General features: G+C 39.8%; 1 protein-coding gene across 1 annotated transcript in view; it reads right to left on the reverse strand.

The window, feature by feature from the left end:
* Nucleotides 1-390: 390 nt before the first annotated feature.
* Ate1 (arginyltransferase 1) overlaps nucleotides 391-23,199 on the reverse strand; it is an 85,388-nt gene continuing 62,579 nt past the window's right edge. The window contains exon 6 of the mRNA XM_055608848.1: nucleotides 391-3,751. Coding sequence (XP_055464823.1) covers nucleotides 3,573-3,751 — 179 coding nt within the window. The 3' untranslated portion in view covers nucleotides 391-3,572. The remainder of the gene's footprint in view (nucleotides 3,752-23,199) is intronic.

A 23,199-nucleotide genomic window follows, 5' to 3' on the forward strand; every position in this document is an offset into this window, starting at 1 on the left:
TAAGAAAAAAAAGTTCATTGTAATCTACTTTGTGAAATTCTGCACGTATTTCTTAAGTTGAGATTTATTTTATTCTCTAGAGAGGAAGTCACCTATACTCTGATATAACAGTTTATATAGCCAACATTTTCTACATATTTACTAGAGGTTTGATGTATTAAAGAGTAAGAGAGGGAGAGAGAGAGAGAAAGAGAGAGTGTGTGTGTGTGTGCACACGCACACACACATACACATTTTGAGACAGGGTCTCATTTATTCTAAGATGACCTCAAACTTGTAGCTATAGATGACCCTGAACAATCTTCCTGTGTCCATCTCCTGAGTGCTAGGATTACAGGCATATATGGTACTGGGCCTATATATTATTGAGTAATGAATGACAAGAACCACTGCAGATAGAAAGAGCTTTTTTATTATTATTTTTTTGGGCTTTTTTTTTTTTTACAAGAACAAAAATATCCAATACAATAAAACTTATATTGTCAGTTGATTTCCTTAAGAAAGGAACACACATTTAAATAATTTGTAATTCAAACGTATCAAGTCCCCACTGATTTCCTTCTCTTAAGTCAGCCACAGTAGAAACATTTTGGTTAAGGGTTCATATTCTCTCTCACTTTTATTCATACTGAAATAATAAAATATTAATAAACCAAACTATTTGCTGTTCAGAAAGCTGGAAAGGTTCTTCTACATAATTTTGATATGCTAAGAAACCACACAAAACATGCATTTGCAAATGGATAAAAATAAGACTGCTCAAAAGAAAATATAAACAATAATTTCTTTTATCTAAATAATTTCAATTGAGTGAATATATTCATCTGATAATATAGCCTCTATCTTAAAATACAAAAAGTGCTCAGATTACCTGTAATAAAAATCACAAAAGTCTCAGAGAACTGAAAATAATTTAAATAAAGATGGTACACTGAGAATCAAAATGACACCTGTGCTGTCAGGCACCGAGGGAGGTGTGAATCTGCCTGAACTCAGAAGAGGACTAAAGCAACATGCATAGCTTCCTGCCTGAAGAAGATAAAAGTGTCTCTGAAAGGCTTCCTTCCATGTCTTCCTTCAGATAAAAGCCAGTGACACTGAATCAGGTATTTCAGCTAGACTTTGCAAAACGCAAATTTGGGATACTTTTCTTGACTGTACTATTCTAGCTGCAGTAGACACTCAAGAGCTCAAAGTATAAGCAAGCATTTTTTTTTTTTTAACCCATGTGTAGAGGCTAGTCTACCTCCTTTTAGTCAGGGTCTCTCAGTAGCTTGATGCTGACTCAGAGGCTAGGCTGCTGGCCAGTGGACCCTAGGTGTGTTCCTCTACTGATTCTCCAGTGATGGCATTTCAAACACACACTAGCAGACCCCTGGTTCTAAAGAACTCAACTCAGGCAGGTCTTCAAGCTTTGCCAGGCAGGCACTGAGCTGAGTTATCGCCTCAGCCCCACCCAAGTAGATATCTTTGACAACATCTAGATCTGTAGGATTCCATACTATTAAAAAAATAGACTGTGGGGGAAGACAGAGGGAAGAAGGAGAGGGGAGGGAGAAGGAAGGGAAGAGAGTGGAAGGGAGGAAGAGAGGACACAAGAGAAGAAAGGGGGAAGAGAGGGAAGGAGAACACAGCAAAAATTTTGAAGAATTTTCGTGCCCAAGTTGCTCTGCAGCCTCACTGAAGCCACCTATGACAGGCTTATCAGTATAAAAACAGGGACAGTGAACCATTTTCCTGTAAACACTGCAGGAACTTACTATTGGAATAATTTTTTATAAAAAAGAAATAAATTAGCACTACCTCACTTTAGGGGGGGGGGTGCTCTAGAGAGTTCCAATCTGGCTCTCTTACACGTCCTCAGATTATTTTATAGGTCACAACTCTAGAGGAATGTAGGACCTTAGCAATCAGAAAATGGCTTTCTTCCATCTTTATCCCTGGTAGCAAAGAACATGTCACAGAGAAGTTCATTCCCCCTCCATGTTATAGTTTATGTGGATGTACTAATTTTTAAAACCTCTTATTATCCTTTTATTCTAACTAGCTGCAGATTACTATTTAATGTTTTATTAAAGTGTAGTGTAGTGCATTTGGGTAAGTTTAAAATGAGTATCGGGACTCAAACTAAGTGATACAACATGGCTTTAAGGGTACCAATCAATAGAAGAAAGAAGGATGAGGCTGAAAGACTTGTTGGCCAAGTAGGTAGCAGCAGAAGGGACCAGCTGAGAATGAGTACAAACAAAGAGCTAATATGTTCACCCAGCTTCCAACAACTTGAGAGCAGCCTCACCTCCCATGTCTGACGTGGTCTTTAACCAGCTAGCTGCCTGCCACTTTGACAGCAGGCATTTGGTGAATAGGCAAAAGGCCCAACAGCACAAGAGTGAAAGAGTGGCCAGCCTCCCATGTTAAAGTACCAATGGCAGCGCCTGTTCTCTGACCCACAGAGAATCAGAGGAATGCAGAGGCTATAGGCCCCACAAGCTTCACTATGGCTTGTGCATAGTTGCAGGACTAGTTAAATACTAACCACTTCTATCACTAACCACAGAAGAGCATCCTGAGTTCCAGAGAATGGAAAGTAGGAACCTATTTTCTTTGGATAAGTCTCAGATCAAGCAAGGGTAACCACGTTTCTTTAAAATGTTGTTTCTTAGATATGTAGAAATAGAACAAACACCACTAAGGTCACTGCATATTTTATCATCCAAACTGAGCTAACTCTGGGGGCACAAGGAAACACTAGCAACAGGGAACACAATTATGCCAAGACAACAGACATATGCAGGACCATCCTGGACAGACACCCAAAGTGAACACCTGATGTTTGCAATCCTTGCACTTCCTTCTCAGGTTGTACATTAAGGGCACACAATAACACTGGTAGAATTTAGTATCGAACAGAGTAATAGAGTTTTGGTTTGTAGGGAAAGAAATTTCCCGGGTGATGGAACATGCTCTTCACCTTTGACCCCACCTAAATTGCTCAGCATATGCTAATGCCTTCGCATGGGTCATAGACAGTGGTTCTCAACCTTCCTAATGCTGTGATTCTTTAATAAAATTCCTCATGTTGTGGCGACCCCCAACCATAGAATTATTTTGTTGCTACTTCATAACTGTAATTCTGCTACGGCTATGAATTGTAATGAATCGGATATGCAGGCTATCTAATCCACCCCCATGGGCATCACAACCCACAGGTTGAGAACCACTGTTCTAAGTGAACAGTCTCTGTGTTAAAATTTCTCTAAGACAAAAACAGTAACTGTGAGTAAATTACTTAGATTCACATCTTTACTTTCCTTCCTAAAATATTTACTGGAGTCATTTTTAGCACACTTTGCTCCAGAAGCAAACTCCAAAAGGACAAGTCCCAATTAAGGGACTACATCATAGAGTATTTTAAAATCTTTATATTAACCACAAGATTCTCATAAATACAATTCCACAAAATATTTTTAAAAAGCTCTATGAATGTACTTGGTGAGCGGCTGCAGGAGCCAAGACACAGGCAGGACTGTGGCAGGAGAGCCGGGGCTGGAGCTGGGCTGTGGTGCAGGCCTTCAGTTTCTGAACAGAAGCATCCTCTCCGAGCACTTCTGCCCCACAAGGTTTGCATACTCCAGCACAGCAGGCTCTTCACTTGGGTCATTGTGCTGGTTCTTAAAAACACCAAAAGGCATGGCGGATCGTCTATAAAACACCCGTACTCGGTCAAGGTCCTTACAACGCCCTTCATCCTCTGCAAAGAAACAAATACAGGTCAAAGACTGCAATACATCAAAGTCAAGCTAACACTGAAGTGTGAGACCTGAAACATGATGGACTAGCAGGTCCTCTTGACGGGATGCTCGTGAGCATGTTCCTAAGAATAAACAGGAGGTTCTCAGTGAAGGCAATAAGCATTCCCTAGTGTGCTGGTCAAAACAAAGAATTTCATTCAACTGAGAACCATGCTACCAAACTCTACCTTTCTGGTTTTTCCAAGTGCAGTAGCATCTGCAGTGCTCCAGAATGTTTCTAGAGTTCATATTAAGTCGCTGGTGTCTCTCTAGCTAACATGCTGCCTGACGCATTGGCTCTACATAAAAACTTATGGCCAACTTAGTAGGCATGAGGAGGCCTGGCTTTGCATAATCTTGTTCTTTACAGAGGGCAAAGGGCAGATTCTCAGCTTCCAAAGAAGATTTAGCACAGAGTGCTGTGGCTGCTAAAATTGAGCTTTCTCGGCTTCCATATACAGGAGCTCACAGTTTGTATCAACACTGCAACCAAGTAGAACATCTGTGAACCTTCCTTCCCTGAAGATGGGCATGCCCTCATGACTTAGTTCAGGTCAGCACAAGTAGTGCTCTCTGAGACTGCAAGAGCTTTTCAGAGAGAACAAGCTCATCTGTACCGTCCTCCTGGCTATAACCTGTACATGGATCAGCACAAGGCAGGAGTTCTAACTTCTGCCTTGGAGCCTGAAGTTAGGAGCTGTTTTTGTCTTGGACAACTCTGACTTCATGGAACAAATTGTCATTCCACCTGAGCTGCCCATGCCTAGATGGTTACATAAAATAATGTTTAAGCCAACATTACTCTAGATTCCTATTACTGGAATCACTGTTAGTTCTAATCCAGAGAGTAGTGTTGCACCATAACCATTAACATGTACATACATGTAAACCATGGAGCCATGCTACCCATATCCTGACTTCACAGTGCAATCACTGGAGGAGGATTTTAGGAGTCCCCAACATCTTAGAATCCTTCTTCACAAATACCAAGTGCAAATTGGTGTGAATGAACCTTAAGCAGCAGAATTTTCCTAAGTATTTAAGTTCTAAGAGCAGGGCAACAGCCACAGAAAAGCTTCTGTGTACATAGTTCACAACGTATCTGAAAACCACACACCAAAAGTCTGCCCGTGAGGAACTGGTTAAAGGTGGCAGCACAGGAGAGAACGAAGACAAAAAGCCCAGCAACTGTTCTTTCAGCTGAAAGCCCAGTGCAGGCAGTATGAGTCCCTGACTCAAAATCCTCAGGATGAGCTGAGTGTGGTGGAGCATACCTGTGATCCTGGCACTTGGGAGTCAGAGGCAGGAGGATCATAAGCGCAAAGCCACACTGGCTACACAGAGAGTTCTAAGGCAGTCTAGGGTACACAACAAAACTCTTACAAAAAAAGACAACCCAACCAAACAAAAGCCCAAACACGAGGGCTTTCGATAGTGAATTCTGGAATAGCTACATACTTGTAAAGAGACCTGGGAAAGGAACCAAGCCAAAGCGTGACACTCACTATGCTTTCTTATGCACTAAAAACAGACCCAGAACATCTTACACAATGTAAGCATGGCTGTGATCTACCATAAAAGGTTGGAGAAGGAATCTGTAACTAAGCCACAACATTTAAAGTTTCTTCTTTCTCAGAAGTTGTTGCTCTAAAACAGCATCAAACTCAGAATTCACTGCAGATCAGTTTGGCAGTGCCAATGTACTGTCTGTCTGCCTAAATGCTCATGAGAGTGAGGGAGCCCATCCAACCTCAGGCTCCAGGCCTGTTTACAGGTCTGTAGCAGAGCATCTGTTCAGTCTGTCGGGCTGCATGGCCTGTGGTTCCTTCCTTCTCAAGGAAGGCAGAACTATTTGTACCTCTCAGGAGGCAATTATGCTAGGCTCCTGTCTGCAATCATAGCAGAATATCATTAATAGTGACAAGTGTTGGCTCTCTCCCATGGGGTGGGTCTCAAGTTGGGCCAAATAATAGGCAGAGCTTGGGGAGTTTTGTGGAAAAGTGGGAGGAAAGACTGAGAGGTCAAGGTCACCACAAGAAGACCTACTGAGCCCATGGAGAGACTGAACCATCAACCAAACAGCACGCATGGGCCGGACCTTGACCCCTTACGCGTATGTAGAAGATGTGCAGTGTGGCCATCGTGTGGGTTCCCTAACAATGGGAGTAGGGGCTGTCTCTGACTCTGTTGCCTGCCACTGGACCCCTTTCACCTAGCTGGGCTGCCTTGTCTGGCCTCAGTGGGAGAAGATGTGCTTAGTCCTGCTTTGACTTGAGATGCCAGGGAGGACCGGTAGTCCTCAGGGCCCTCTCCTTCTCTAAGGAGAGTGCAATGAGGGAGGAGGGGGTATGAGGGTGAAACTGGGAGGAGAGAAAGGAGAAGGCTGGGTTCAGGCTATAAAGTGATGAAATAAAGATGTTTCTTAGTAGCCCCACTATCATACTCTCTTTAAAAAGGCACTGTAACACTAGGTGCACATGACTGCGTCTATCAGACTTTTGCCAACTTATCTTCACACCGTTTGCGTTTTTGTTTGTTTTTTGTGTTTGTTTTTCCAAGACAGGGTTTCTCTCTGTAGCCCTGGCTTCCTTAAACTCACTCTGTTAACCAGGCTGGTCTCAAACTCAGGTATCCTCCACTTACCTCTGCCCCACGTGAGCCCTGGGACTGAAGGTGTGTGCCACCAATGCCTGGCTATTTCTTCACGTCTTTTGATTTCACAGCTAATGAATGACACCTAGTACTGGCTTTTCGAATTTCTCCGAACCTTCAAATCTTAGCTAAGATGACATAAGTCAGCACTCACACCAATTTAAACTGGTAATTTTCTTGGGAGTAATTTTATTTACTTAACCAAGAAAGCATACTATTAAGCTATTAATATCTAAACAAATGACAAAAATTCAGCTTTCTATTTTCAAAGTAGCCTAGCTTTTCTTTTAAAAATCTTAAATTGGGCTCAGCTGTTAAAAAGACTTGCTGCTCTTGCAGAAGTCTTCTTGGTTCACAGAACCTGCACAGTAGTTCATAACCATCCATAGCTCTAGTTCAAGGGATCCAAGGAATCTACACATACGATGCACACGCATACATATACAGATAAGATAAATAAATCATTTAAAATCTTAATTACAACTCAGACTTAGAATATAAACAAAATTCTGGCCAACCAAAGAAGCTAAGGATAATCTAAAACCTCCAGCATTCAGAATGAAAGAACACAGATCAATTAAGATACATTTTAACAGAAACAGGAAAGATGGAGTTACACATAAAAAAAAAAAAAAAAAAAAAAACCCTCACTATTTAAGAAAAGAATTATCAAGCTACTCAGCAATTCATTATTGACAAATTAATGAACATCTAGTAACTGTCACACTGTTTAAAACAGTGACAGTGAAGTGTGAAGCACATTGGCCAGCTCAGGATGGCGAGCATGGCTCTGCAGGCCTGTCCCTCCTCCCTCATTCCCTCTGCCTTGCTAAAAACTATTAGTGTACATTCCTAAAGCTAGCCACCAAGATTTAGTCCCTTATTTGGCCACTTCTTCCTTTGGAAGCTGACTATCAGGGTCTAGTCATCAAAGTACTGAAGTCCAGCAATCAAAAGCCCCCTTTGGCTCACCTAATTTACATGCTCAATCAAAATTAAACACACAGGGCTTTCCCTTGTACCTTTATAAACCACCATTTTTCCATGACACATCTGTCTCCTCTCTATCCAGAGTCAATCCTTTGTCCTACTCCCCTCCAGGATAAAATAGCCCTCCCCACTCCCTTGTTTCCTTCCCTTTCTCCTTCATCTTCTGTCTCCTGTCTTTGTCTCTTATTCCCTGTCATCTATCCCTCTAGGGCAAAGAAATTTTTGTACTGAGAATTTGGTGCTGGGGGTCCTGAGCCAATACTTTCCAACTTGTGTTGTTAAACTCAGATATTACAGAAATAAAGTGGAAATATCACTCCACATATATAATCTTTGTGCCTACATTTTCTCCCTTTCCTTCTCAACCTCTAATCCCAGCATCAAAAGCATTTAAATACTCAAAGATGGAGTTTTGGATCATTCTCCTATTGCACTTTAGGACAGAAAACGGAATCACCCCAGAAGTGGGGATAATGCATGAACCCTGGAAAGCCCTGACCATCACCACAGAAGCAGAAACACTCATTCTGGTGCTGGCTGCATGGTCTGTGGCTTATGATCATCTAGTCATATCCTCAAGGAAGGGACAGTTATTCTTAGTATATCCTACACAGTGACCATTAAAAGCAATTTAAACATAAACAAAAAATCCTGAGAGTTACTTAAAATACTAAAAATTATGATTTAGTTACTAGGAAGAAAAATATAGCTCAAAATTTTACAACAATCTTTTTATCAACTTATAAATACCAACATGACAACAGTGCTTGTAGACAAATCTACAGTGCTAAATCAACAGGCATAAAGGCCTTTCCTTAGCAGGACTTGAAAACACACAGGAACAAGCTATTTTGATATGAAGATGGTTGTCATGGTAGCCGAGGAATGCTGCCAGCTTACTGAGATATAAGAACTTGTACTTTCCCAAAACTGTATCACAGTTTAATTTCATAACCTAAAAACACAAGGAGTCTTGCAAGATCTCAGAGATAAGCATTTGGTCACCAGTGACTCAAATGTGCTGCCAACTCCATGATATTTTAATCAAGGAAAAACTCAGTAGGGGGTTTGCTTGATTGCTTACGCCCCACAACTGTTTACTCATAGGAGATGAACTGGTTAACAGGTGCTTTCAAAGCAAGAGACTCTAGAGAGCAAAGCTGTACTTCTTAGGGAACTCTAACTTATTTGTTGTTCTCAGAGACGTAAGTATTTTAGAGGTTTTTCTAAAAATGATTAAGCAATCTACTTGCATAAATTCATAATTTATCGTTACAACATTGTTCCATAAGCATAGTTTTAAAAATGCAGGTGTATATATGGCAAATAAACTTAAAAATAAGCAGGGAAACTGGTATAAGAACTGAAGTGCTGAGCAAATATGCAACAGGGAGATATGACACTAATATTAATGGTCACTTTACAGAAGCTAGAACCACCTGACAGAAGGGCATCTGGACAAGCCTGTGGGGGCTATCTTGATCTTATTAACTGAGGTGAGTGGTGTTATTCCATGGCTGAGATCCTCAACTGTGTAACTGGAGAAAGGGAAGTGAGCTGCAGTATCATGGATTCATCCCTCTCTCATACCTGACTGTGGATGTAATGTGGCCAGCTGCTTTAAGTGTTGCTTCCTCGACCTCCCCACCATGACATGTGTGTGTGTGTGTGTGTGTGTGCGCAGAATAAGTCTTTTATAAACCCTCTGTTGGTTTTGTCAGAGTATCTTATCAGAGCATCATGTAAACCAAGGTGAGAAATACACCATCAAAATTCATCTCTGGAATTTCAAAGTGATAGGAGGTATGAGCGCTATTCTAGCTACTATAAGAAAGAGAACACATGAGAAAGGAAGCTGTCCAGCACAGGACAGCAAAGCAGCATGGAGGTAAGCACAGTGTTGCTTCAGATAAGCCATCTTCTATCCCCTTCTTCAAGCTCATGTGGGGAGGCTCAAAATTTGCTTTCAGACAGAGTTGTCCTCTGAGAGGCACTATCCAGCAGTGCCTCAAAACAGATGCTGAGACTCACAAGCAAACATTGGGTGACTTGTGGAAAAGTGGGAGGAAAGACAAAAGGAACTGGAGGTGACAGGAGCTCTACAAGAAGACCAACAGAACCAACTAACCAGGGCCCAAAGGAGCTTGCTGAGACTGAAGAATCAACCAAGGACCAATCAACCCAGGCCTCCAACAAAGATATAGCAAATGGGCAGCTTAGGCTTCATGTGGGTCCTCTAGTAAGTAAAGTAAGGACTGCATCGGACATGGACTCACTTGCCAGCTTTTCTATCACTTTCCCGTGGCGGAACTGCCTTGCCAGGCCAGAGGGGAAGAGGATAAGCTCAGTGCTGATGCAACTTGATAAGCTAGGCTAGATGGGAAGGGAGCTCCCCTTTGCTGAGGAAAAAAAAGTAGGGGAAGGGAAGGTGGGACTGGGCAAGGAGGAGGGATAGGGCTGTAACAAGGATGTAAAGTGAATACAAAAAAAGTTTTTTTTTTTAAATGGAGAAAAAAAATTGCTTTCAGAATCCATCATAGAGAACTTTAATACACTTAGATTTTCTATAAAAAAATACTCTTAGCAACTTCACTATAAGTACTTCTTGATAAAAAATAAAGACTAGGACAAATCTAAACTTAGCCTTTTTTTGTAAATTATCATTGGATATAGCTTTATGAAATATAATTCAAATATCAAAAATTCACCAACTATATGAATGAAGAGTCCTGACAAATAGTTAATAAATTTTAGACCGTTTCCATCACCTGAAAAATAAAGTTTCCATCTGTTAGCGGTCAACATACTGAAGAACTGCCACACTGTTGTCCAAAGCACTGGTGTCCTTTTGGATTCCCAACAGCAGTGTACAGCGTCTTACTGTGGTTCTGATCTGAATTTCTTTGCTGGTAATGATATTGAACGTCTTTCCATGAATGGCTTATTTTATTCACAAAGTATCTATTTGAATCATCTGCTCATCTTAAAATTTGACTGTCTTTTTTTGGGGGGTGGTATGAATTCCTTATATATGTTCAGACTTTTTTGTTTGTTTGTTTGTTTGTTTTTCCTTTAAATTGTAGTTTCAATTTTCTTTCTCCTTCTTTTCAGACAGGGTCTCACTGTGTATTCCTGGCTGGAACTTGTTATGTAGACTAGGCTGACTTCGCACTCACACAGATCCACCTGCCTCTGCTTCCTAAATGCTGGGAGTAAAAGCGTGTGCCACCAGGCCCAGCTGCCTTCCTTCCTTACCAGTGTCTTTGGAAGCATAAAAAGGTTTGATTCTAACAAACTGATTTGTTTTTTTTTTCTCTTTCCTTTCTGTGCTTGTCACGCCATAGCTAAGACACCAGTGCCTCATCCATGGTCATGAAGATTTACTTTGTGTTTATTTTTTTTCCAAAGATCTTTGTAATTTTCTCTCTTAATTTAGGTTTGTTTTTAGTTTTTTGCAAATGTAAATCTGGGGACCAATTCCATTTTCTGCATTTGAATAGTCAGCTAATACAAGGTCATTATGTGACAATACTGTAATTTTTACCCACCACTGAATTATCTGAGCACATTTTTTTAAAGTAATTAGTCATAAATATGAAGTCTCTTCTAACTCACAGTACTGGTCCAATGAGTATTATGTCTAGCTGAATGCCAAAAACCACAGTATTAAGCTCCATTCTTTAAAAAAAGAAAAAAGCTACTCTGGGCTCCTTTAATTTCCAAACAATTTTATGACTATTTTTTGAATGGAGGTCAACCAGGTTTAAAAAGTATGCAGGTACAGATTGTGCAAAAGTGTGTGTGAGTGAGGTAAAAGAATAACTTAGTGTTATTCTCAGAAAAAAAAAAAAAAACCCACTTTTTGTCAGGACAGGGTCTCCCGGCCTAGAACCCTGTCAAGCAGACTAGACTGACTAACCAGAGAGCTTGCAGGGATCTGCCTGTCTTGTCAGTCGCCTCTCCAGAGCTACCACACTGGCTTTCCATGTGGTTTCTGGGGATTGAACTCAGGTGCTTAAACTTACAGTGGTAGTGCTGTGCCAACCAAACCATCTCCCCAGCCCTAAATATAAATTTTAAATATAAAATATGATTTTGTAAAACTGTGGGATAATGAAAAAGAACTCTAATTTTTCTACTGTATGTATTCTGAACCTAAGCATTCTATTAAATAAATAGATATAAGGTTGATGTGACAGGATACTTACATCTGAAGATATGTTTGTACAAAATATTTATTAACCACTTGACCTATACAATAGACTAGTTCTGACGGTAGTACATTTTGCGACACGCACTTTATCAGGTCACCACATGAGTGACATTACATGCCTGATATATAAATTCATCATTTCTAATATTCTTACCAAAACTATGTAACTTTACTCTAGTTACAGAGAAACATATGGTGAACACAAATTAAGGAATAAATACTCTATAAAATAACTGGACTGTATCCTTAATAAAGCGTTACGGTCATTTTTATCACCACTACAACTGCTACCATCATAGCGCAGAGTCTTGTGGAAGAAGGGGGAAAAAGAAGTTAAGATCCAGAGGACGGGATGGAGTGCTGTGAAATAAAATGGCTGTTGCACTCACGACTCACAGAACTATGATTGCCTCCACAAAACCCTCACAAGATCAAGCCAGACAAAGAGGACACTAGCTAAGATACCTCAGGACACTCGAAACTGTGATAGAAACCAGAGGAACAAGTATATAAGAACTTGTTGTAAAAGAGCAGTACATTAGCTATATTAAGTATTGCCACGTGGCTCTTACTGTCCGACATTCCTTACATCAGTGGTTCTCACCTTCCTAATGTTGTGAGCTGTTAATACAGTTCCTCATCTTGTGGTGACCCCAACCACAAAATTATTTAATTGCGATTTCATAACTGCCAATGCTACTTTAATGTTATGAGATGCAGAAATTCTCTGTAAAGCAATAAAGGGATTGGGGACAGACTAGAAGATAATTGTGAATGTTGTGCTCAACTGTTCCAATAATGAGAAGGGGAAAAAAAGAGAAAAAGAAAAGAGAAGAGAAAAGAAAAGAAGGTAACTTTTAAGACAAGGAATAGTAAGAATTTAATTAGAGATCTCAAGTTAGAATAAACATCATAGTAATCACTATTTTTAAAAAAGGCCTTCTAGGGCTGGAGAGATGGCTCAGAGGTTAAGAGCACTGCTTGCTCTTCCAGAGGTCCTGAGTTCAATTCCCAGCAACCACATGGTGGCTCACAACCATCTGTAATGGACTCTCATGTTCAGGTGTACATGCAGGCAAAACATTGTATACATAATAAAATAAATAAACCTTAAAAAAAAAAAAAAAGGCCTTCTAACACTATGGTCATCTGACCATAATGGTATAGCCAAGGGACTTATGGCAGAGAATGCATGACCATGCTAAGGCTTTAGCTCGACATACTCCCACTGCTGACACAGCCTACTCAAACTGCAATCCACCTAGGTCTGCTCATCCCTCCACCCGGTCCTATCTCCAGCACCTCTACAACTCTCTGTGAACCACCTACACTGACTCTCTCCCTATCTCTTATCAGTTCCCTGCCTATCTCTAGCAAGGCACTTTCACCTCTGTGACTCTCTATTGTAGCTATTCCTTATAATACACACACACACACACACACACACACACACACACACACACACACTTATGTACTTGTGTTAAGTAAATGAGAGATAATATTAGTAATTAAGATTCAGATAAAAGAACCGTAATTACAAAAAGCCAGCAATCAAGGAAGATTAGGACTACTTGGTAAATTGAAGCTAGTGAAAGTATGATAGCTTGTATTCATTGTTATTCAATAAATTCTGACATTGTGAAAAGTCACAAACTATTATATGTTTCTAGCATAGCATATTATGGTAATCAATAATCATTCCACTTCTGTTCTCATTATGGATTTGCCAAGAGAGACATACCTTAGGAGTGTAAGTGCAAGCAAGTGGTTCACAGACATACATAGAGACAAAACACCCAGACACACATGACGATCATGATGACAACAATAAAATTAGAGAGTACAAGTAAGAGCACAAAATAAGCTCATTTGATATCTTGGTACAGCAATGTTTTCATTCACTAACTTGTTATAGAAGCTAACAAAACTCCATTTCAATTCATACATAATTCAATAAAGTAAATCTGTAAAGAATAAAAGACAGTAGATTAACAATAAATGAGAGAGCAGAAAGGGGCGAGACAGACACTGACGGTCTCTTAAGCACCAGTTTGAGAGTGTCAATACCTCTAAAGTAAGGACAGCTACAGCAGCAGTGCATATAATCTTGTCTTGTTACTACCACAACTTTACTCTTAAGTTTTTTATTTTCTCAATGTATTTCTTACTAATTTTTTAAAAAGTTCACTGAGATTTTTATACAATATGCTTTAATTATATTTACATCTTCCTTATCCAATTATCTTTAATAACAAGAAAGATTTTTAAAAAATCAAGTCCGATATGTGCAGCCATATATTCTTAAACGTGTGGCCTCCATTGGAATATAGTAGACCTATAGTACTCTTGAAGAACGTAGGCTCTCCTCCAGCAGCTATCAATTGCCGACAGCAGCACTTGAGCTGAGGATGGATGGCTCTTAAATGTCACCATCCTCTCTCCTTGCTGGTTTTGCTGTCATGTCATCATGGCTACACTGTGTTCACGTGACCAACCGCCCTGCTTTCAGAAGAAAAACACTGCTTCCTTACAGTCATCTCTCGCCTCTGGCTCTTAGATCACCCCCCTTTCAAAACCAATCTTTCAGCTTTGGAAGAAGATGCTGTGATAAGTATGTCTTGTTCAGGGCTGGGCCAAGCTAAAGAAAAAAGAATAATAATTATCCCCTTAATGAGATAATTAGTTTTCCTTCCCAGAATCCTTGGCCCCTAACAGAGACACTTACAGAGCCCCGGCCACATCGTTTCATTTAGTCTTCCCGCTTTTCCAAATTACTCAGAGGACAGCAATTTTCCCTTTTCTTTCTACCTCTGTTCCAAGCATGCCTTACCTAAAACTCTTTCTCTAAAGCCATGTGGCTACTTACTCACCATGTAACCTCCATGCCAGTTGATTCAAAAGGCAGGCCTTTCCTCTTTTTTTTTTTTTTGCTACATCTCCCTCTTGCAGGCAGCTGCTGAAATTCACAGCTTGCTGCCCTGCAGTTTTTCTTTTAAACTAATAAAATTGTCCTTGAGCTTCCTTTTGAGTCTGTTCTTTAAATTTTGCACTAACAAGACTAAAAACCAAAGAGGGCACCCTAACTTCCCCAGTAATATGTGCTAACTGTGGTGAATTCTCCACAATTTCTGGTAATCATCTCATATTCAATGCACATAAACCAAGAGTTATGATTGTTACATTTGGATATGAGGTTGTGACTCGCTATCTGCCTCCACAAAGAAACTTTTGCACACAAAAAAGATAAACAAAATGCTCTTCAGAAAATAAGCTTTACTGTGTTCCTGGTGAAATACCTTCCTTTTAAGGGAGAAATGTTTTTTCAAAAACTCCTCTTGCTGTGCAGGTTGGATGTCCAGGGCTTTCATTTTATTCTGTCCTTCCACTCTGTCGTGTACAGCAGTGCACGGGCATGCTTTATGGACTTCAGTGCTCTCAGCAAGGACTTTTGTTAATGTGGAAATCCGCTTGCTATCTCCTAACTGGCATCTCCACAGTGACTCAGTGCTCTTGGCTTTCACTTTTACTTTACACTTTTCAACACCTGCTAAGCTTCTTGTCTTACACAGCAAAGCAGCAGCCAATCAGTTGAAGTGGACCACATGAGCACCAAAAGCAGCTTCTGTGCTTACAACACTCAGCTTTCACAGGGTTCAAAATCTTCCAAAGTCAAGACTTTCTAACGTCCAGTTTCTCACAGTTTAATCTTTCAGAACTCTTCCCTTATCAAAAAAACTTGGCTCAAAGAGCAACAGGAGTCTACAGAGCAGAGGGCCCTTCTAGGCAGCAAGGCCTTCAGTTTTACATTGATGCTTCTGTTAAACTCTTTAAGATAGAAAAGCATTTTTCAGTGGCCTTTGAAAAGCAAAAGGAAGCACCATGGGTAACAGCAAAACAGCAAAGCTACAAAGCAGTGGCTTTCTCTGTGCACCCTTTCCTCCTTGAAACTTTTTTTTTTTCAAAAGTACTATTTGTTTTCAGACATACTTTGAAAGTGTGTAGTCATATAAAAGAAATGTCTGTAGTTTGTAGTTAAAGCCAGAACAATGTCCAAAAGCAAACTCTAGCACCACTGGCACATCCAAAAAGTACAAATGAACTAAAGGGTTCCTTCTTTTGCTTGCCTTCCTGAGTGCAGTTTGAGTGCTTTAAGAAAACACGCTTGAAAACCCTAATTGAAAAAAATGAAGTGTGCTGCAAAAGAACCTTTGTTTATATCAAAGGATTTACAACAATGATTTTTCAAGAAGGAGATGCCAAAACTACAGTTCAAACTCTTAAGTAAATCATACATTTAAGGGGTAAATGAACTTGTTCAAATAATAAACGTGTCTATAGTCAGTCCATACATCATAATTATCTAATGTCTTCACCTTTCTAATACTCCCTAACTTCCAAGTTTGCACAGTTCATAAGCAGTCAGTAGCCTGGGGGAAAAAAATAACTGTTTGGTTTAATTCACATTTGGGGAATTAGATGACATTAATTTAAAATGCAATCAAAGCTCCTGTCTAAGCAACAGTTTACTGTGGACAGTAAAGGCTGGTACATCGCAGATGAGAAGTTCTGCTGAGAATGCCCAGGCACATGCAGCACAGCTTAGCCGGCACAACACAGCGTAGGCTTTGGAGGAAACACAGTCTGCTTTCTTCACTAAAAAAAACAGAGCTGGGCTCCAAAGCCACAACTTCTCCACACCAGTACTCAGACTGAGTACTGAGCCAAAAGAGAACAAATACCCCCTTAAAACTTCCTAACGTATTCAAATGATGTTCACTAGAGTACTTTTTTTCTTTTATGTAAATAATAAAAAAACTAACACATCAGAATTGGATGAAATAAACAGAAAGAAAAAAACCCCTAGAGAAGGCACAAAATCAGACCCACGCATTCACACCCTCAGGAACCCCATAAAAACATTAAGTTGGAAGGCATAATAGATACACAAAATGTTTTTTAAATGCAGGGCTGGGAGATGGTTTAGTTGGTAAAATGCTCGCCAGGCAAATATCACAGATCCCCAGTACGCACATAAAACGTCAGGTATAGAATCTGTCTGTCATCTCAGTGATGGGGAAGCTGTGACAGGAGAGTGCCCTAGGGCTTGTTTGCCAGCCAGTCTAGCTGAACTGCTCAACTCGGTCAACTCCAGGTTCAGGGAGAGTTCTTGTCTCAAAAACTAAAATGAACAGTGACTGAGAGAAACACTTGATGTCGACCTTTGGCGTACACACACAATCTGTCTCTCTCTCCCCAAGTGTACATTTGAGTATATAATATAAACATAGTATTTCGATCTAGAGTTGGTCTAACTTCAAGCTTATAATGTCACACTTTTTTCAAAAGGCAGATGCATGGAGAATCCAGACACTTGGCAGACAAAAACAACTACATACAAGTTTACCCAATGAAAATGAGCTGACAAACATGTATGCAATAATCTGCTTTAAATTTTTTTGCCAAGACCAGCTTTGAAACAATCTTTAATAATTAGGTCACTGGCAACCAAAGTTTAATTCAGTATGTCTGAGTATTGACATTTTAAAACTAACAAATACAAACAGTAAAATCTTACCTTTTGTTATATGTGAAAACATTGTAGGAAGACCCTTGCTGTTGTTTCTTGGGTCTTCACTAAAGGGCAAAGCAAACTAAGGAGATCTGTTCTCTAATTTAAGATCAGGAGTCCCACTTAACATCCCTCAACATGCATTAACTTTGTTCCACGACTCCACACAAGTCCCCAGCCCCCAGGGAAGCTCACATGCTTCTAAAATACAATGTGAAGCAGTGCTCTGCAGACTATGCCTTGCCCAGACAGACTCTATTTTATAGCTCCTTTCTGAAGGGGCAGAACGGACACATGAACAGCACTATCTGTCTGTCACTGTACATATGGCACAGTCCGCTGAATGACATATTTCTGGGTGTGTCACTCTCTAAATTCATCTGGGGACACACTGGGACTGTGGCAATACAGAGATTATGTGAAGAAAATCAGGTCCAAAGGCCCATGGACATACCAAACCAAGGAAAGGGTGTTGTAACTCTCCCACCTGGATTCCATAAAGAGATACATACACAACACTGTGATGGTGACAGTAACCACCAACCTGTCATCTCAGTACTTGGTGAGTTCATCAAAGAGTGATGGACAACTTCAGACTGCCTGTCCCAAGGGCTTCGGCTTGGCTCAACCCCTGCTGTTGATACAGTTTACTTGAACTGCTATCTGTCCATCTTCCTTTTTCCACATTTAGACTTGCTATCCTCATCCTCCTGTTCATTTATCTAACTTGTTCTTACTTATCCTTTTACCTTTGCAAGTGGACTCAACTTTAACCTTACAGCTGGACTCTACAACAGCAGCCACAGCTGCTTTTCCGAAGACCTTCTTTTCATTATTTTACCTCTTCGGACTCTACATCGCAGGACTTCTGAAACACCCTGAACTCTGCTGCAGTCTCTTAACATTTTTGAGCCACTCATGGCTGGCAGGCTGGCTGCTGGCTGCTGGCTGCTGGCTGGGTAAATGGACAGACAGATAAATTTACTGTGCTGTGTGTAATATGTGGTAGAGTTTAATACTAGTAATTAAGACTGTACTAAAAGAGCCTATGTTTGTCTCAGCCATGCTCATCAAGGAAAGTGAGAGAATTTGGCACAATGCTGTAACTGAACTCTTGTAAATTAGTTATCATTCATTAATTCTGACATCGTGAAAAGACAAAAATATGCTCACCTATGTTTCTAACAAAGTTTCCACAACACTTTAACAGTTTCTTTTTTCCATATTAATACAAATTCCCTAGACTTACCAACTATTTGAACCAAATGTCAGGTTATTTACTTGCTTCAATGCCTATTTCCTTTATAACATGTACTCTGGTACAACTGGTTCTGCCTCCAGCTGGCTACATCTAATCATCGCCATCGTTACTGACAATAAAGAATATTTGTTTAGTAATTGTCCTTCAAGCAGTACCATTCATGTTATAACTTTGAGTAGTTAGGCTGACACCAAATTTAAAAAACAAAACAAAACAACCTCTCTGGGAGCTACTGACATGGCTTAATAAGTCAAGAAAGGTGCTTGTTAACAAGACTAACAACCTAAATTCAGTCCTGGAACACACAAGATAGGTGAGCTAGACACATATGTGGTAGTAAGTACAAACATACACACACACAGGCACACACATGCTGTTTTTAAAGAAAGCATACTATTCTTAAAAAAAAAAAAAAAAAACCACAACAAAACAATTTTATCCTCAAAAGTGGAAAAAGAACAGCATCTCAACCCTGCATCGGTTAGGACAGAGTCCTCTCTTTGTCATAAATTACCACTGCAGAGGATTCTGGGGGCCCTAAGGAAGCTGTGGTAAGTTTGCTTTTTAGCTAGGTGTTGTTCCCTAGTGATTAAGAGGACGTGTTGGCTTCATATGCTCTTCTGAGGGAGCATAAACACAGTGTTCAGGAAGTCATGCCAGACTTATAAATACAGATCAGTGAATACAAGACAGAGCGCTTTCTGGGCTGGCATTTCCACACACTCAATCTGAGTGAGTCTGGCTTTTCTATGGCCATATACTAGAGAAACTACAAAAGTATCAGGAAAATGTTAGAGAACCATGGCAGAAAGAAAAAAGAATGGAGTAAAAAGAAAAGAGACCCCCTTTGAAATAACATAAAATAACAGATTGGAGTTTTCGTGCTTCAGGGGACACACTAGTACCAAGCTTCTTCATATTTGCATTTCCAGCAACTCTGGGAAGAGTTACAGTGCTCTAGAAATAGTCTACCCTAGGAAAACGCACAAACCACTTGGTCCAAATTAAGTATCCTTGTTTTCATAGCAAATTTCAATTCAAAAGCGAGTGTATAGCTTGGTCACATTAGAAACAAATAGAAAAATTTCTTGCCAACATTTCAAAGTCTGCACAAAACTTTTAGACTAATCTATGGTAAAAGGTATACACGGCTGTAATTATAAGTGAAAATAGAAATAAAAATTATCCATTCTCTTAAAATAAAAACAAATACTTTAAAGAATACAGAGCAAAACTGGGATAAAATTTACTTTTATCCTTTGACAAAAGTGAATATTAGCTATATAATTTTTATAACAAACATTCAGCAGTCAGTATAAAATGTTATGTTTGAGAATAAAATGAGTAACATGGGGAAAACAGGATGGTGCTTGGGAAATAATATATACTCAATAAAGTTTTACTCTGAAAAACACTGAAGCAAGAACTATAATACCCTTGAGTAATACCAAATTGTTTACTCAACACTGTGAGACAAATCAGTTTATCAAAGCTTAAAAACCAACTCCAAAATATTGGCTACTGTTTCAACAAAGCATGTGTAAGGAACAGTCTATGTTAGACAGTGCTTACCACATAAGAGTGTATTTTTCTTTTTTTCTCACCCCCGCACCCTGTAGTATTTTCGTTCTTACTTAATGATCAAATTGACAGCCAAGTAATTTTTACCTTAGCAAAAATGCCCTTTATCTGATCAAAAGTAAAGCAACACAGCAATCACAGAAGGATGACCTGTGACCCTTGTTGCGCTTTATAAGGCATCCACAGATGCACTCATGGGGCAAACAGCAGGGAGAGCATAAGACATTAGCACTGCAGCAGCAGCAAAGATTGTGCATCCTCTTAATTCCCTTCCCTAATTAACCCTGGGGCCTTGTGCATGCTGGGCAAGCACTCTGTTACTGAGTGACATGCTCACTCCACATCTGGGCCAAATTTCTACAAAGGCTCCCAGAAAATATTTTTAAAGGAATGATTTAAGGAAAAAAGGTAAAATATGGGCTGGTGAAAATGCTTGGCTGGTAAAGTGCTTGCCATGCAAACCTGACCCTGAGTTCATTCCCTGGACTTATCTAATGATGGATAGAGAGAACTGACTCCATAAGGTTGTCCCCTGACCTGTATACACATGTCATGGCACTGTGCCCCTATATACACATCTTACACACACAATAATAACATATAAATACTTAAGAAAGCAAAGTGTAACTGTTGTACTGAATTATTTTAAGTCTACATACAGCTGATTTCTAATTTTAAAAACAATGGGACATATTTTCCTTTGAAAGTTATTTGAGAAGCTTCTAAACTCATTTCATTGGAACAGGTAGAAGTTCTAAATTGAAAACAAAATACCTATTTTCCACAGAATAATTTCTTTGGAGTTTTTGGAAGCTAGACAGTCAATGCTTGCCCACAAAGCACCTACAACATAGCAAATACAGAGAGTTTGCTATGCAGGCTTAATGGTTAACAAACAATCATAAACCCCAAGATGAGGAGGAAAAGGGTTGGGAGCAGAGACTGCCAACGGTACTGGGGGGGGGGGGGTAGGTATTTCAGAGTCTTACAGCAATTTAGGGTGAGGAAAACATGAGATTTTTCTGACAAGGAACCACTGATGTACCTTCTGTGAAACCACTTTCACAGAGCATGAGGAGATCAGCTGAGGCACCTTCTGTTGTCACTTGAACCACAGAACGTCCAGGTTAGAAAAAGATTTGGTGACAAGATAAAAAAATAAAAAATAAAAACACAGACGTGCTAGCAATATTACTCACAACAGGCTCTGTTCCCCCTCCCCAAGTCAGCACTTGGATCATGTAAAAGTAAACTGGCCCCAGAGAGGGGGAGAGTTTCTAACAGTTTGCCATTTAAATCTCCGGTGACCATGTCTCACAGCAGGCTCCACACATTCCAGCATGTAACTGCATTTTAATTTCCTAAGACCACAGGACAGAGTGTGATTTCAAGTAGTACCTGGACTGTGATATTCAATATTGATAAAACTATGCAATATTCTCTTCAAAGCTCCAAAGATTCAGCACATGGAAAATGATCTTCATTTGCTTGAAGGCACTACTCTCAAAGAAGTTTACTCTGTCTCTGTACATGAATTCTAAACAATGAAGAGTAACAGCTAGAGCGACTACCCTAAGGAAAGGAACCCAGAAAAGCACAGGAAATAAGCAGAGTAACCTGTCTCCCTGTTAACAGTAGGCAACGCAAGACTAAATGCCTTTTGCTGTGAAATGCTCACTAACACTTGTTTGGGAAAGGAATTTTAAATCTATAAACTGAACAGGTATTTGCTTGCATGCCCATTCCATGAACAGAAATGACTCAGCTTCACAAAACATGGAGTACTTATGGTCTCTTGTATCTCCAAGTAACCTTAAAACTAGATTTAAGAGCAGAAGTAAAGCCGTGTCGTAAATTTGGGAGTCAAGAACAAATCATAGTACTATGCAGATGGAAGGAAACTGTTATTAGTGAATACGAAATATTGCAATAAGGTGGGCAGCGGCACTCATTATAAGGCGGCTGGCCCCAAACTGACCCGGAGGAAGGCAAAGAGAAAATTGTTTTCTGAGGTGTGAGATAGTGGTAATTACTGGCTCTCCTCTTAAACATGATTGCCTTTAGCTATGGACCTGACTCCAAAGCTGACTGACAAGTTCAATGTTTGTTCAATGTTTGCAACATTATTTGTTTGATCAGTAAAGTATAACTTAAAATAAAACAATCCCACTCTGATGAACAACTTAAGGTATAGGGTTTAAGTCCCATCTAGAAAACCTGGGGCAATGCTTGGTAAGTGAATTCTAAACAATGAATAGTAACAGCTGGAGTATCTGCCCTGAGTCAGCTGGGCCCCTGTGGCCTCTTTTTGGATTCTAATATACCAAGGGTAAGATGTTTCACTCTTGATTTCATATCAGCTTTTCAAGGCAACAAAAATGTATGTATTACATGAACCAATTTCATACCCCCCACTAAGAAAACAACAACAAAAAGAACCAAAACACTGGTGAGAAAAAAAAAATAGTCATCTCAGAATTTAAGAAATCAGCATACCTCCTTCCTCCCCTCATTCCCATTTGATTTCCATTTACCCTCAGCCAGGCTTTGTATTTCCTTCTGTAATCTAAGGAAGTATGCATCAGGTGTCACCTCAGAGGTGGACTGAAGAATCAAAGCAAGAAAGCACAATTTGCAACACCAAAGGATTTCAGTCCGGGGAAGTCACACACAGCAGCATGCTATAAGTCATCCAGACAGCATCAAACTTCCGCCAAATTAACTAAGCCACAGTCCAATACCCTGCACACCAAAGCGGTATTGTACACTTTGAGTGGCACTCAGACTCCCAGGGAAGTATGCTAGTGTGCCCCGCAATGCTTTCTTTTTCTTTCTTTCTTTTCTCTCTTTCCTTTCTTCTTTCTCTCTCTCTCTTCAGAGAGAAAAGGGGCAGGACAAACAGGAATAAATGCCGACAAAAGCGTCTGGCATAAATCTGATGCAATATCCTAATTTGGGTAATAAAACCAAAATAATAAAAGGCAATTCTTAATATCTGGGTCTGATTTTCCTCTTATACTTCAGTAAGGTAAGTCTTTCTATATTTTTATTAACATATATACAATAAGTTCATTATGGCATTTTATACTTACATATACTATACATATAATGTACTTTGATCAAGCAGGTGGTCCTATTATTA

This window comes from Psammomys obesus, unplaced genomic scaffold (assembly GCF_907164565.1).
Source record: "Psammomys obesus unplaced genomic scaffold, mPsaObe1.curated_primary_1811, whole genome shotgun sequence".
NCBI classification, from domain to species: domain Eukaryota; kingdom Metazoa; phylum Chordata; class Mammalia; order Rodentia; family Muridae; genus Psammomys; species Psammomys obesus.